The 14,924-nt window shown below is 36.6% G+C and overlaps 1 protein-coding gene across 1 annotated transcript in view; it reads left to right on the forward strand.

Moving 5' to 3' along the window:
- The window catches only part of LOC134546339 (hemicentin-1-like), a 345,137-nt gene extending 335,654 nt beyond the window's left edge, over window positions 1-9,483 (forward strand). The window contains exons 51-52 of the mRNA XM_063389116.1: window positions 1,665-1,746; window positions 9,228-9,483. Of these exons, the coding sequence (XP_063245186.1) occupies window positions 1,665-1,746; window positions 9,228-9,321 (176 nt within the window). The 3' untranslated portion in view covers window positions 9,322-9,483. The remainder of the gene's footprint in view (window positions 1-1,664; window positions 1,747-9,227) is intronic.
- Window positions 9,484-14,924: the final 5,441 nt, after the last annotated feature.

Here is a 14,924-nt window from a genome sequence, read left to right on the forward strand (position 1 = left end):
AAATTTGTGTTTGCAGTAACACTGGGTTCGGATTCTTACCCGTGCATTTATGCTTTGTGTTGTTCCAATACCTCCAATAGCTAAAGTTATTTGTAAACCGTTCCCTCAATAGCTTTCCAGTATTAACTGTGCACACTACTATGCATAATAAAATAAAATAAAGTCCAATTATTAAATATTCAATTATCATTTCCATGATTAAAAAGATTTTGCTTGTAGTAAACATCAACTAACATATAAAATTATGTGCCAGTTTTATTAAGAAATACTCAGTATTATCTCAAAGACGTGTATTTTATATATCCAAAAATAACCGTAGCCATGTGCAGGGGCAGATACAGGATTGACTTATGGGTCTGGACCTAGTATAAAACCTATTACTTCAGAAGTCATATTATCCAGTGCATATTTTACCCTTATGGGGGGAGTACGTGCCCCTGCCCCCCCCCCCCCCCCTCTAAATCCGCCACTGACCATGTGTTATACAAAGTTACAATATCTGTCTTGTACTTGTATTACAAACTATTTCTTGGCAACTAGTTTTCAAAGAAATCTTTTGTAAAAATACAGAATTTTATTTTTTCTGTGCAGTCAACAAATGGGAATACTTTGAAAGCAAACAGTGGAAAAAGCCCAAAAATGAAATTCTGCATACACTCCTGGTTGAAGTTACTTTTTCTACACTATTATTGCCATTTTGCAATTCTTAAAATTTTGCAGAAATGATGTTTCACCTAACATGATAGTGGTTGATAAGTATTATGATAATTTCCATCATTGAAAACAGTTGCTTCCAAAAGATACTATCCTTTGGAACTGTTTCCGCAGTCGGGTGCCCCGCAAACATGGCGCAGACCATCAGCTGGACACAAGGCGGATTCGGTGATGCATGCATGCAAATGTTGCAATAGGGACAATAAAGGAAACAAGTAAAAAAAAAAAACACGAAGCGAGACAAGGGATTTCAGCGTACATGGCAGTGTGGAGTGTCCCTACTTTTCTGAACAATGTTCAAAGTGCGTGTTATCTAGCAGTGTGGTGTGGGGAATAGCTGGAGAGCAATGCAGTAACGTGTCTCACACTTCGCCAATGCTAGTTGCCCATATTACCGAACCCTGATGACAATGTTTGGTGCATGGCCACACGCTGGGTACGAGCCTCATTCTCGCAGCGCCCTGGAGTCTGTCAATGGCGAGGTCGTCAGACGGAAACACTCAATGTCACACTTCAAGAAATCCTGGGGAAGGACTAGATCGGCAACCACAGCCTTTAGCGAGGAACCATCACAAGTATCTGACCTGAATGATTCTCGACAAACAGTGTAATAAAACCGTAGTCAGGATGGGTCTGTTGCGAACAGCTTGGAACGGGGATGGAACAATAATTGCTTTAGCTATTTAAGTTCATCAGTTTATTTCCCAAATCCCAGGAAACTTAAATTTTATGTAAATTGCCATCTATGTTTATTCTATATCATGGGTTATTTATAAGAACTTGTGTAACAAAACATTTTCCTTGTAAACATTTAACGAGGAACAACGTCTCAATGTTTGTGATACAAACTCTGGATGTTTGTTCTATGTCCACACATACATGCACACTGTATACAGGATAAACATGATCAGTCTGTCAAAATTGTATATCTGGTACCTTTTTATTTTCAGGAAAACCATTCAGAGTACGTTTTGAAAATGGTCAAGGAATACTCTACACTTTACGGTACTTGAAACCAGAGATCATTCACAGGTACATCTGCATTTTCTATATTTTTTAATATTTTTTTAGTTAATTAACTTTTCGTCATTTAGTTTGGTTCATACAGCTCAACTGCACTATTTTTAAACTGTTTTTCACAAGCACTTTAAAACTATCTTAGTTTTTTTTAGTTAACACATTGGAGACTGGTTGGATATGACCTACTTGGACTAGGTGGACTGCACCTTTTTCACGATTTTCAAAAATATTTGGTATCTCTATTTTTCTAGTATATTGATATTATAATATACGTAATTAAAATTCATAGTTTTTTCTACTTAGATACATTAAAACATTTTTTTGTTTCTCAAAATTATAAAAATTTTACAATTTGAAAGAAATCATGTTTTTGGAAATAAAAAAAAGTTTTACGACAATATCTTACATTTTGACCATGTATACCAGACTATTGTCGGAACACCATAGCATTTGTAGACATGTCTAACGTACCATACAAACTGTCTAAAATTATACATATAACATATGTTACCATACATATATACTATATCCGGTAATAATGCCCCTCTCCCCTCTTTTTATCAATAAAAATATCTCCACAAATTTCACATTACACAGTTTGAGAGAATGAGAAACACCTTTATAATGAGAAGTCCTGATGAATATCAGAATGATTGTAGTATTGTAAACCAAAAAGGAAAACATAAATATATGGAAAAAATTATGTACAGTACTGTACATAAAATGTATAGTCACACTGTACAAAAAGTTGGTATGTGCACTTGAGTCTTTAGTTCATTTTGTGAGATGTTCTCACTGTAATCCAAAGTAGTCTAAAGTGATTGTAGTAGGTAACCTAAATGATAAAACATGCCAAAAATATAAATAAACTTATTTCTGTACACTAAAAATGTTAGTCACATTGTACAGTAGTTGACCTTTTCACTGCAATATCTTTAGATAATTTTATAAGAGGTCCCTATTGATAACCAAACAGCAGAACTATTGTAAATACTAAAATACACCAAACATATTACAAACATTATTTCTGTACAAGACTGTACAAGAAACATATACACACATTTTACAATAAGTTGGCCTTTAGACTGCATGTTTCTCTAGATCATGTCACACTAAAATTATGAGACACATTTACAAAAATAAAACCAAAAACCTATAAAAAATCTAGTTCTATACAAAAAATCAGTATAAATTTTTCTAATAAAATGGCCTTGTATGACTATCAAATAAATCTATTTCTGTACATAAATGTTTAGACACGTACTATACAAATTATCCCTTTACACTTTACACCTAAAGTTTGGCAGTCATAGTCATATTGTTTGATATGCTGTAATAATATTACAAAATGAAATGTCATTTTTGAATATTGTAAAATGTTCAAAATAGAAATAGTCCAATTTTCGTTCAAAAGAAAGTGCAGTCACATTTTATACAAGATTGGCTTTTATGTTGTGTGTAATGAAACATTTTGGCATTAGCAGACACTTTTATAAAAATATTTATGTAAAACACAGACGACATAATATGATAAAATATTATCAAAAACCATTGTGATGTTTCACTGAAACTGATGTTTCACTGAAACTAAGCTACACATATTAGCATTTGTATGGTATATTTTGAAACAGTCTGGCACACACAATGCAACACTGCAGTCAGGACACCACCAAGAAGTTTCCTTTCTAGCTAGTTTCCCTGTCTGGTGCTTGCTTCTATCTGTGCAGACTTTGCAAACACGTGTAGGATTTGCCTTTTTTTCTGTAGCAGGAATCTTTCCTGGAAAGTGTCTTCCGTTCAGTCTGTTTGTGCTGGGACCTGGCTGACAGCTGATTTGTTGTTCCTTGTTTGCTTCTTTCACAAAGGCGTTTCCCAGCTGCATCAGAAACTGCACCAGGCTGCATTTTTTCCGCTGTTCAGGATTCCTTGTCTCCCGATAGAATACAAAAGCATTTGTTGCACTCATGACAAACAGGTGGAAAAATAATTTTTTCCACCATTTCAACTGCTTCCGTTTGAATGGATAATATGCAATCATTTAGTCGGATCTATCGACTCCAGTTTTGTGGACGTTGTAATCAAGGACAACATCTGGTTTTATTTTTGTAACTGGCCCGTTCCGAGAACGAACAACAACATCACTTGTAGAGGCTGTATGGCAAGTTGACAGCATCAAGACATCTCTCGTGTCTCCATTTCAGGCAGAGCAAATGATTTCTCCGACTTGCAATGACTTCTCCTTTTTTTATTGTTCTTTTTACAACAGCACTTTGCGGAAGTCCCTTTCTGTTTGACATGCATGTCCCTACTGCCTTCGTTTTGTGTTCCCACAAATAATCAAACACAGCTGGTGATGAATAATAGCGGTCCATGTACACAGTGAAGCCCTTATCAACATAGTTTTCCAAAAGTCTCTTTAGTAACGCCATAACACCCGGCTCTTCTGCTCCCTTCCCTGAGTAAACCTCTATTTTCAACACGTATCCGGAATAAGCATCACATACCACAAAGAGTTTTATGCCATATTTGTCAGGTTTATTTTTCATGTAGACTCGAAAATGTATTCGCCCTCGAAAGCCACACATTCCTTCATCAACTGTCAAATTGCCATAAGGCGCAAAAGAAGCTGAAAATGCAGAATTTAGATGGTCAAAAAAGGGACGTATTTTGAAAAGAGGGTCGTAATTTGGTTGTTTGCGTGGAATATATTGTTCGTTGTTGCTGATGTGCAGGTTTGACAGGAGGGCTTTGAATCGATCTCTGCTCATTATGGATGCCGGAAAGGGGGTGTGAAGAACGGAAGATTTTGACCAGTAGTCGCTAAGTTTTGGTTTTTTGACTATACACATGTGTATGATTATGGCAAAGAACAAGTAAATATCCTGCAATTTAGCTGTCTGCCACTTTCCCCAAAGACTGTTTGGTTTCAGTTTGTTTTGCCTTCTCAATTTAGTAATGATTGACCCAGCATAGTGATTTGTTTCAGTTTTTATCAACTTCATTACTTTTAGTGGCATGAAAACAGCAAAACAATCAAATGGTGTTGATGAATCATCTAATGGTGCTGTTACACCTGTCGTTTCTGGAAAGACAGGTGAATCAGGCATAATGTCTTCTGTATTCCAACCAATATCTGTATTGTATAGCTGGCTGGACTGTTCGTCTTTTTTACGCCTTTTAGGTGTGGGGGTAGATTCCATCTGTGAATCTGAGTCATCTTCATCGGCTGAAAGTAAATAAAAAAATATATAGGTAGTACAAGTGACTTTTTTTCTGTAGATCACCCATAGACCGGAATTTCCACAAATAATGGAGTTCTCAATAATGCCATAAACTGCACTATTACTTTACAACAGATGCCAGAGTCAGTTTGTTTGCTCAAAACTGTACTTGTCCAAGAGATTTGCGATGTGTTTGTGTACAGTACAATGATGATCTTCACACAAAATTATCAAAAATATTTATTTTATTAATTTTCTGTCTGGTTAGTCGACTGAATGAATGATACAAGCTTCTATAGTGTATTTTCAACCGTATACAACAGTGATTAGCAAAATAAAGTACAGTGCTGTACAATATATAAATTGTGGTACGTTACATTTATTTACAAATGCATTTGAACAAATTATAACTTGTCTGAATATCATTGGTAATTATCTGAAAACAGAGCATAAAATGTATCTTCTGAAGCACCTATTGTAATATACACACTATAGACAGCCATACTGCAACATCGAAAACAATGCTCATAGTTCAAGTACAGAGTGTGTGTGTGTGTGTCGCTCTTGTGTTACGAGTGCACAGTGCCGATGTACTGTGTGTTATGGTAACGACTGTCCTCAACTGTGATAGTTGTGTATGTAGAAAGGTTTATCAGTAATACAAAACACTTAGCCAGCAGTGGTCGAAGTGATAAGAAACGTAGTCAGTCGCCTGTAAATGAAGGTCATTCAGACAGTACTTGTGCCGGGATTAGCACAAAATGTATTTTATTTATAAAGTTTTGTATCAATGACCACAATTGCATTGATTGCCCTTATATATGACATTTTGGAAGCTTCTACTAAAAATATGACATTCAATTACGAGCCAACAATACAATTTTCACCCGAAAATTGTGCTTTACAGAAAAGGTTTCTCGACAATTCTGGTTTATAAGTGGTCTATTTTTATAAAATAAAAAACAAAAAAGCCTTGCAATAATAATTAGATACCTGCATCAGATGCTTCAAAGTCTGGGTCCAGGTCGGAACCATCAACTTCTCCTTCTGATTCCGAGTCAATGACAGGTTCATCAACAATGTCTTGATTTCCACTATTATCTGAAGTATCCATTGTTTTAGTAAAACGATAATAAATATGAAAGCATTATTACGTAAAAACCGCACATTTGATTAATAAGGATATTATCACATAAAACTGCATAGAACCAATGTATATGGTAATAGTCTTCCTATACCATACAATCATAATTTATAAAAAATATTATATAAACATTTCCAAACTTTATACGCATGTCTAAATTTGTAGGATGAAATAGAGAAATTTACGTATTGAAAATCACAGCACTCTTTTCATTATTTATATTACGTAGTTTCCGCTACATAATATATAAACGCCGATTTAAAAAATAAGTAATAAAAACGATTACATCCTGGTTTTTTTACGCTTGACAATGTAGACAGATAGTTGGTAGAAAAAACGCGGGACGCAAAATGCTACACATATCCGATTCCGAGATGCACGTGCGCTCTTGTGACATGTTTTCAACCAACATCATTCAGTTGTAAAAACACTCGAGAGATAGCAGCTCATCACAGTTTAGGTACCTAAACGAGTCGGGTGAGACGGCGACCGGGTCTGACTCGTGTAGCGATGTGTAGGGATCTTTTACGCCTCGCCCGAGTTATACTCGGGCTTCGTCCCGTAGTACAGTTGCCCTCGCCCGAGTTATACTCGGGCGTCGTCTCCAATGTGTTAAAGCTTAAGATAAAAGTTGCTATAATAGGTATATGTACAATATACACTGTTTAATATACAAAGGCCAATTTTCAGACTAATCATAGATGTTTGTATACCCTATTCTTAATAATTAATGATTGGAAATTGTTATTAAAAATATTACCGTGTTTTATCGCAGAATTGTCACACGCGCGTAACCGTCGCAACCATATTTTAGGCTGTCAAAATTGGGATGAAAAAACTTCTCGCGTAAACGTCGCATGATGTTTTTGGTCCCGCTAGTAGATGCCGAGCGCTTTGTGTAGGTATCTTTTCCGTATAAAAGGATGTATTTTAAAGTAGAAATCTAATATTTATTTGGTCATTACCACTTACTTAATAAATTAACGGAAAAATACGACGTTGTTTGGCGTGTAAATTTTCTTATAAAGACGTTTTTAAAAGTTATTTCCTTTATCTGATCGTCTGCGTCGCCGCAGTGTAGGTATAATCTAAATCTAAAAATTAATTTCGGTCATTACCACTTATTTATTTAATTAACGGGAATACAAAATTGTCTGACGTGTAAATTTTCTTTTAGACGTTTTGAAACGGTATTACCTTTATCTGATTGTCTGCGTTACCGCGGCGTACCGCTTATAAAAATGTAGCCAGCGCATCATTCATGTTTGGTTATGTTGCTTCCAGTATAGAGCGCGCACACGTAGTCGAATATCGATATCTCGCCGATTGGATGCAACGCGCGCTCTCTGTCAGGTGCCGAGTTAACTACATTTTATAGCCCGCATTCTTTCGTGGCAAGTGTGTACTACGACACGTTAGTTCACGTCAGATTCAAGCGGCTTGCGTTCGCGTTAGTTTTGGTTTTTCTATTTAAAGTTGAAGAAAGGTTTTTGTTTAAGGAATTATTAATATAGATAATTTGGCGTGCTCTTGTATACTCCGCCTTTTTTTTTTAAATAAACGTACTTTCCATGAACGGGTTTTGTTTTTATGAATAACTTTACCTAACAAAAAAAATTTTTTCAGCACAATGGTCGCACCCCTACTTTTAAAACTTGATTTTAGAATAAAATCTGCGACGATTATGCGAGAAAACACGGTAATGTTATAAACCTACATATACTCATATCGTTTATAGAATTTAAATTAGTTAATGTTGATTATATGTCCGGTGGAGCTTATACTAAGAGAACCAATATTTATTTAGAATAATTTCATTTATTTATCTTTGGAAATATATATTCTTCTTCTTCTTTTCTTTCGTCGGATTTATTGTTTTTATTTAATAGTATTATTAGCATCATATTTGTCTTTGGTGGTGGAAGTTTAAAAAGAAAAAAAAAATTTTTTTGGAAGGAAAAATCTAATTATTAAGTTTTGGTCTATACCAGAATGACTTTGTGAAGTAAGCTGAATTACGACATGATTTAGTTTTCTTTGGAAGAAAACGAGTTTCTTCAGTTTAGAGGATCATCGCATTAATCAAGAAGTTTCTTAAAAATTTGCGTGTGTAAATCATCAGGTAACTGCAAAAATACGACGGGAGTTCTTGTGTGTCCGTACCAACGTGGATTCCAGAGGATACTGCATTCCCGATGTGTGTTGGTATCGACGTTGTCTACAATATCCCCGTCATCAACACAATTTAGTCATTGTACTATTTAAAGGTAGTATTGTACGGGATTCTGCAATATTCAGTCAACAACGGTGAGCTATCCACACACAACTGAGTACCCTCAACAGAATAAGACATTTCCCTGGTATATGACGGCAACTGCACAATTGGAAGATATCCCTTTGTCTTGTGAATGACCTGTAAAATCAGTTAGGAATACTCAGTGGTTATGGGTTTAGAGTCTCAAACTCACCGAATATATAAGAGCTAGCGAGTGAAACAAGAATTTCTACCATAAATTATATTAACTGAGATTATTATAAAGGTCTAAAAGTAAAATTATTAACAAGGTTCTCTTGATACAAGTTTCACTAGAATATTCATTGTCATCATATTAAAATGTAATTTCTATTAAGTAATGGAATCATACTATTAATGTACAAAATGAATTAATATAACATTTCTTGCTTTGATCAACTTACACTTAGGTTTGGTTATTCTAATATTCACAATTAACAACATAGTCAGTGATTGATAATTTATTTTTATTATTTTTTTTGTTAATATCTTTAAAGTTAATCTAACAGTGAATTGCATATTTGTTTATGACAGCATCACAGAATTTCAATATTTTTTCAATCTGGCATAATTATTACCTGTAGGAAAGCATTGATTACATGGTGAAACTTCAAATTTTACTTTAAAAAAAAAAAATCAATAAATACAATAACATAGTAAACTTTCTATAGGAAAATTGTTTTACAATGATATTCTAATATTTGCAAAATTAATAGTTGTATTTAATAGCAATAATATAATATGCTTGAATGCCAAGTATGGAAATTGTTACTATAAATAAATTAAACCTTCATGTTTGTGAGTGTGGTATGGTAATTGTGGATTTCATTTGCAGGGTATCAATACTAGCATCATCATACGACGAAGGGGAAAGAAGCATCCTGTATTCAACTACGTTTGTAGTATTTATATTGCTGCCAGAAGAATAGTGATCTACGAGCATTGCAACAAGTTATTGGTTGTTTTACCAGTGCTTCAGCCATAGATCCCAGGAACATCGCTATAGGGCATTCCAGTTGATGTGTATATTTTGGAATCTATTTCTTACACTCACTCCTGTCAAAAACTGAATAAAACATAACTGAAACATATCCTGTCTCACACATATTTCAAGTAACAGCATCTTGACTGAAGGGGAAAAAAACAACAAGCAAGGCTTTAAAAGTGTTCAGATAAGTTGAAATTATTTTGTATAGTGCAGCATTTGAGAATTGCTTTCCATTAATAAAAACTGTATCATTCTTACTGGTAATATTTGTAAATTAAATATAATGTACATTCATCCTACACATGATATATAGAGCCTACGATGTACGGACACATGCATAATGTAAAAAAAAAATTAATTTTCTTTCATGTGACTACGTGTGACACATAAACCAAGTACAGTCAAACCTCTCTGAAACGACCCCTCAAGGTTCCCAGGTCTTAATAGAGGGGGGGTTGTAATAGATGTTTTCCGAAATTTTCAGTTGATTTCACCCCCCCCCCCCCTCCCCTTTTTTTTCCCCAAATTGCTACTCGCTAATAAACCTGCCGTACAATGGCAGTATGCTGTCACTCACGATGCTAGACGGCTTTGCTTTAAACCCACTTCAACCTTCATGACAAGTCCGTCGCCCTACAGGCCACCTTTAAAGAAAATATGTCAAAAGACAGTTTATTTTTACTGGATAGTTTACATGTACGTTTTATGCTTGCCGTAGTTAAAAACACTAGAACCCCGGATTTAACGAAGCAGTGATTTTACGAATACATTCTCGGGAACCATCAAAAAAACTGACATTTTGACCAAAATGTGAAAATCAGAAGAAAAAAACTAAATGAAGGATTATTGAAATCTGTTAATTTTAACACGCACCATATTTTTGTGTCGGCTTTAATACTTCCAATGATGTTCATGTAAGAATAACAAAAAAATAATGGGACATTTCCTTTAAAAATATGGCAGCGGTAGGTTCTGCAACGCAAGTGGGCGCATACTAAGCTTGCCCGGCTGGCTGGCGACAGCGGCTTCATGACGCATAAGCACAACCCTCCCTCCCAGACACACAAACCATCTAGTGTCCTCCCTTATAACACCCCAACTTTGCTCCCCTTTGAAAAACCTTCAGTGAGAAAATGCTCTTTTCACCCTCTCTTCTCCCGTAAAATTGGGCTATTATAAATGGGGTACTAAAGCGGGAGGGAGGGGTAAGATCGTTGTAAATATTTTCGGACCCCTCCCTCCCCAACCAAACACGCCCAAAAAAAAAGTATGTCAAAATATGTCACTTTTCACACCAAGTTCGAGTTCAGTCATCTCTGGCAAGGAATTTACAAGCTTTCAAACTTAAATATAAATGTATTTTAATAGCAAGGGTCCTATGAAAAGGAATATACCGAATAAAATCAAGCTGCTGTCACCAAACAAAGCATAAAACGGCCCAATACGTGGTCGCTTCGTTATTGCTCGCGCGAGAGGCGAGACGTGGAATGTTAGAAGAAAGATAAATGCGGGGGAGACAGACGGCAGCCATTGTGTTTCCTGCGTGGGGAATAAGTGGCGTAGCCTTTTTTTTATGCTGGGTGAAGCGACCTTTTTCGTCAACCCACGGGAAAAGATAATTGCTTGAGCTGTCAAAATAAACATCGCTGCGACAGTTGAAACAAGTCGAGGCAGGCGTGCATCCGGTCGGTCGCTGTGTATATCTACTCGAAAAACATAACATCTCAATTCATAACAAGATTCCTTATAACCTACACGTATTGCCAGATGTTTTCAGCCTGATCCATGCAAGTTCTTTAGCCACGTTTTGAATGAAAACAACTGGCCGGCCAGTGTTGTGCCCTGTTTTGCGGACACATAAAGAAAGCTTTTATCAATTTGCTGAAAGTTTTAATATATTTTTACTCTCCTCGTTAAAATGAAGCAGATAACGTGATTGGTAACAAGACAAGTTCAAGCAGCATCCGAGATCGGCCGCAGCGCACAGTACGGGGAGAGGGTGAGCAAGGGCAAGCGAGCGGCCGACTGCATGTTCACACGCTGCGGCCGGAGGGTTTTTCCTGCATTTAAGGGACGTGGAATGGGCGTTGTTAAGCGCTGACAGCGGTCGACAGGAAGTGGTATCTATTTTTAGATATGCGCTGCCTACGTCAGTACAGTACTCGGCAAGAGAAACGCAGTAACACGCTACTCACCACAAGAAACTTATTTTCTGTCCGATTTTCTTCCGATTTTCGGCAATTTTTTCACGGTTCCTCGAAATCGGGTTGTAATAGAGAGGTGGTCGCAATAAATGGAGTCGCAACAAAAAGGTTTTACTGTAAAACAATTCTCTGAAAAAGGGATATAAATTATGTCAATGTTTGAGTGAGGACTGGCATTGGTCACTCACGGACTACATGATGTCTTCAAGTCTCTAAAGTCGAAAAAAATGTCCCAAAATAAACAGTTAACAAATCTGGAACTGGAAGTATTAAAACTTTAATTTCCAGCAGTATTTTGCTAAATTGTATTTTGATTTTAGACATCTCACTTCTGTTTAATAGTCGCACATTAAATATAAATAGTTAGAGGATGTCCATTTATATCTTGTGAAAATTATCCCTAAAAAGGTTTTAGATATCTACCATGAACATTGGCATTTTCCTTCAAATAAATATATTTAGTATTATAGCCATTACAGGGTATATTGTGTATTATATTGTGACGCGAACGTGTGTGCCTGTCTATGACTATTTTAACTGCGTTTGACACAGCTAACACGTCACAGTTACTTATATTTGAGTAATTACAGATGATATTACGGTGTAGTGTATGTTAAGGGTAATGTATGTTAAATGGCTGGTAAAGTATGGTGGTTGGCTGTACTCGTGTACGATTAATACCAAAACTGATAACATTTAATAATTAAAGCAATATCAAATTATTAAATGTATATAATTGATATAATTTCAACACATAGATATGTACAACACTTGAACTGAAAATTATTGATCTGAATAAGTTTGACTAGAAAGATTAGATTCAGATTATTCTAACGTTGTACCAGCTTTTAAATAACCTACCAAATACAGATAGACAGACATGAATGGATTCGGGTCCAGTTTCGATACTACACCGTCATTACTGAATTGTCAAGGTTTGCAACTACCGGTACTAGCTCAATTTGTGGTAGGGCAGGTTCTTCGGCCATTCAGGACTTCTGGGTAGATCGGTGGATTGGTCGCAGGAACTTGTAGAAAGGGATGCTGCAATAGAGTTCTAATCCACTACGACTGCCGTAGGCTACGACTTAGTGACTGGATCGGCGACACCAAAATGGTCCTGAAAAACGTGGTACAAGGAAAGTTCTCACCACGAGATGGCAGGAATCAGATGTAGAAGTCGCGATGCTGGAAGCACTCGCGAAACGCCTTGTATCTCGTGTTAAGGCGTATACCCTGTATTCTGAGGTAGATGAACTCAGAATTCTCCTATCTGAATACTCTGTTAACACTGTAGTATCTAACTATCGTAGCGGACACGATCTTCTTGTTTCCTTTGCGGGCACCAGGTTTTTGGCGACACATCGCAAGGGAAACGTCTTCTCTCGAACATGGCGTCTTAGAATCCTCTCTATTCCTTCCCTTTTCCACCTTCAACTTCCCAGGAATGTTGTAGCAACCAGCGAGCTCGCAACTAGCAGGAAGAAATACTCAGCAGTTGTAGTAAAATCCAATGTACGGTAATTAAACCTGTGTTTAACTCATGTAAAGCTTGCAGAAAAAGGAATAGGCGTCCAAAGAATAATTAAATGAAGACAATAAATTATTAAACTGCTGCAATTTCCAAAGACTAAACATACTGGCTGGCCTTAGCTATCCCTATTAGTGTGATTGCTGGTACAACTTATAATACAAATGCATATTTAAATATAATAATTAATTTACAATAAACATGAGATAATGAAATCAACCTGTAAACGGGTGACTGTTTACAATATATTATATATATATATATAAAAAAGTCCATGTGATCATAAAGAAAGCCATAAAATATGTTTTTAAATGACCTAAAAAAGTTCTGAAATTCGTTCACCAGGTATTTGTGGGACATGCATTTCCTTGTTGCTAATTGTGATGTGCTCTCTCTCTCCCCCTCCCCTTCACACCATGGATGTCCTGCTTGCTGCGAGGAATAGGCCAAATGTTGCTGCCCCAGGATAGTCTAAAACAAGTGGCTGCAGGAATTCATGACGCTAGTTTCTAGTTTCCGTCTGGGGGGAGAACTCATCTTGGCACCCTCATTTTTTTAAACTAACCAAACCAAAACCTTTGTATACAACACCTCATATTGCCACCACATTATAATTTCACCATATTAAATATTCTTTATTTAATTTAGATGGTAAATAAATAGATTTATTTGCAGTCATTTCATTTTTAATACATCATTAGTTGGATAATATGTGAAAAATATAAGTTTTTAAATATTTGATGATATAAATGTATGTATCTTTTTATATTAATAATTCATTTCATCTGCCCTCCAACATATTTTTTTTTCTAACATACCAGATTCAAGTAAATACAGGGTAATTATAAAGTCCGTGCAACATTTCAAAAAATTGGTACAGTGAAATGGCTAAGAATTATGTAACAAATTATATACCACATGAAAGAAAAACTCTCAAAGTTTTTTTTTTCACTAGTTATAAATGTTCTATGTGTCCACCTTGCGTCACACGACACACATCTAATCGATAGTCCAATTCTGCCCATACCAGACCCAGAATATCAGGAGTGATGGTAAGAGCAGCTGCCACAATGCGGTGTCTCAATTCGTCAAGGTTCTGTGGTAGAGGTGGAACATAAACACTATCCTTGATGTATCCCCACAAGAAAAAATCGCAAGGTGTCAAGTCCGGTGATCGTGGTGGCCACGGGAGTAGCACTTGGTCAGCGGCCGCCCCACGGCCCATCCAGCGATGTGGCAACGTCTCATTCAGATAATCTCGTACCACATTGTGGTAATGAGGTGGAGCACCATCTTGTTGGAAGATGAAGTCCCTGCTATCAGCTTCAAGTTGTGGCATAAGCCACAATTGCAGCATGTCGAGGTAGGTGATACCAGTGACAGTTCTCTCAGCGAAGAAAAAGGGGCCATAAACTGTCTTGTTTGACATAGCACAGAACACGTTAACTTTTGGCGAATCTCGGACGTGTTCGAGAATTGCATGTGGATTCTCTATCCCCCATATGCGTGTGTTGTGTCAGTTGACTCTTCCTGAGAGATTAAAAGTGGCTTCGTCACTGAAGATTAATTTGCTTGCAAAGTCATCATCTGCAAGACGGTTCTGCATGGCAATGCAGAACTGCAGTCGGAGCAATTTGTCATCGTGGCTGATGGCTTGCAGAAGCTGCAATTTGTACGGCTTCACTCTTAATCGCTTACGAAGAATTTTCCACACTGTTGGCTGAGGGATGTTCAATTCTGCACTAGCCCGATAAGTTGACTTCTTGGGACTCCGCACCATCACGCCCCGTACACAATCCACTCTCTGTT

Source organism: Bacillus rossius, chromosome 1 (assembly GCF_032445375.1).
Source record: "Bacillus rossius redtenbacheri isolate Brsri chromosome 1, Brsri_v3, whole genome shotgun sequence".
NCBI classification, from domain to species: Eukaryota; Metazoa; Arthropoda; class Insecta; order Phasmatodea; family Bacillidae; genus Bacillus; species Bacillus rossius.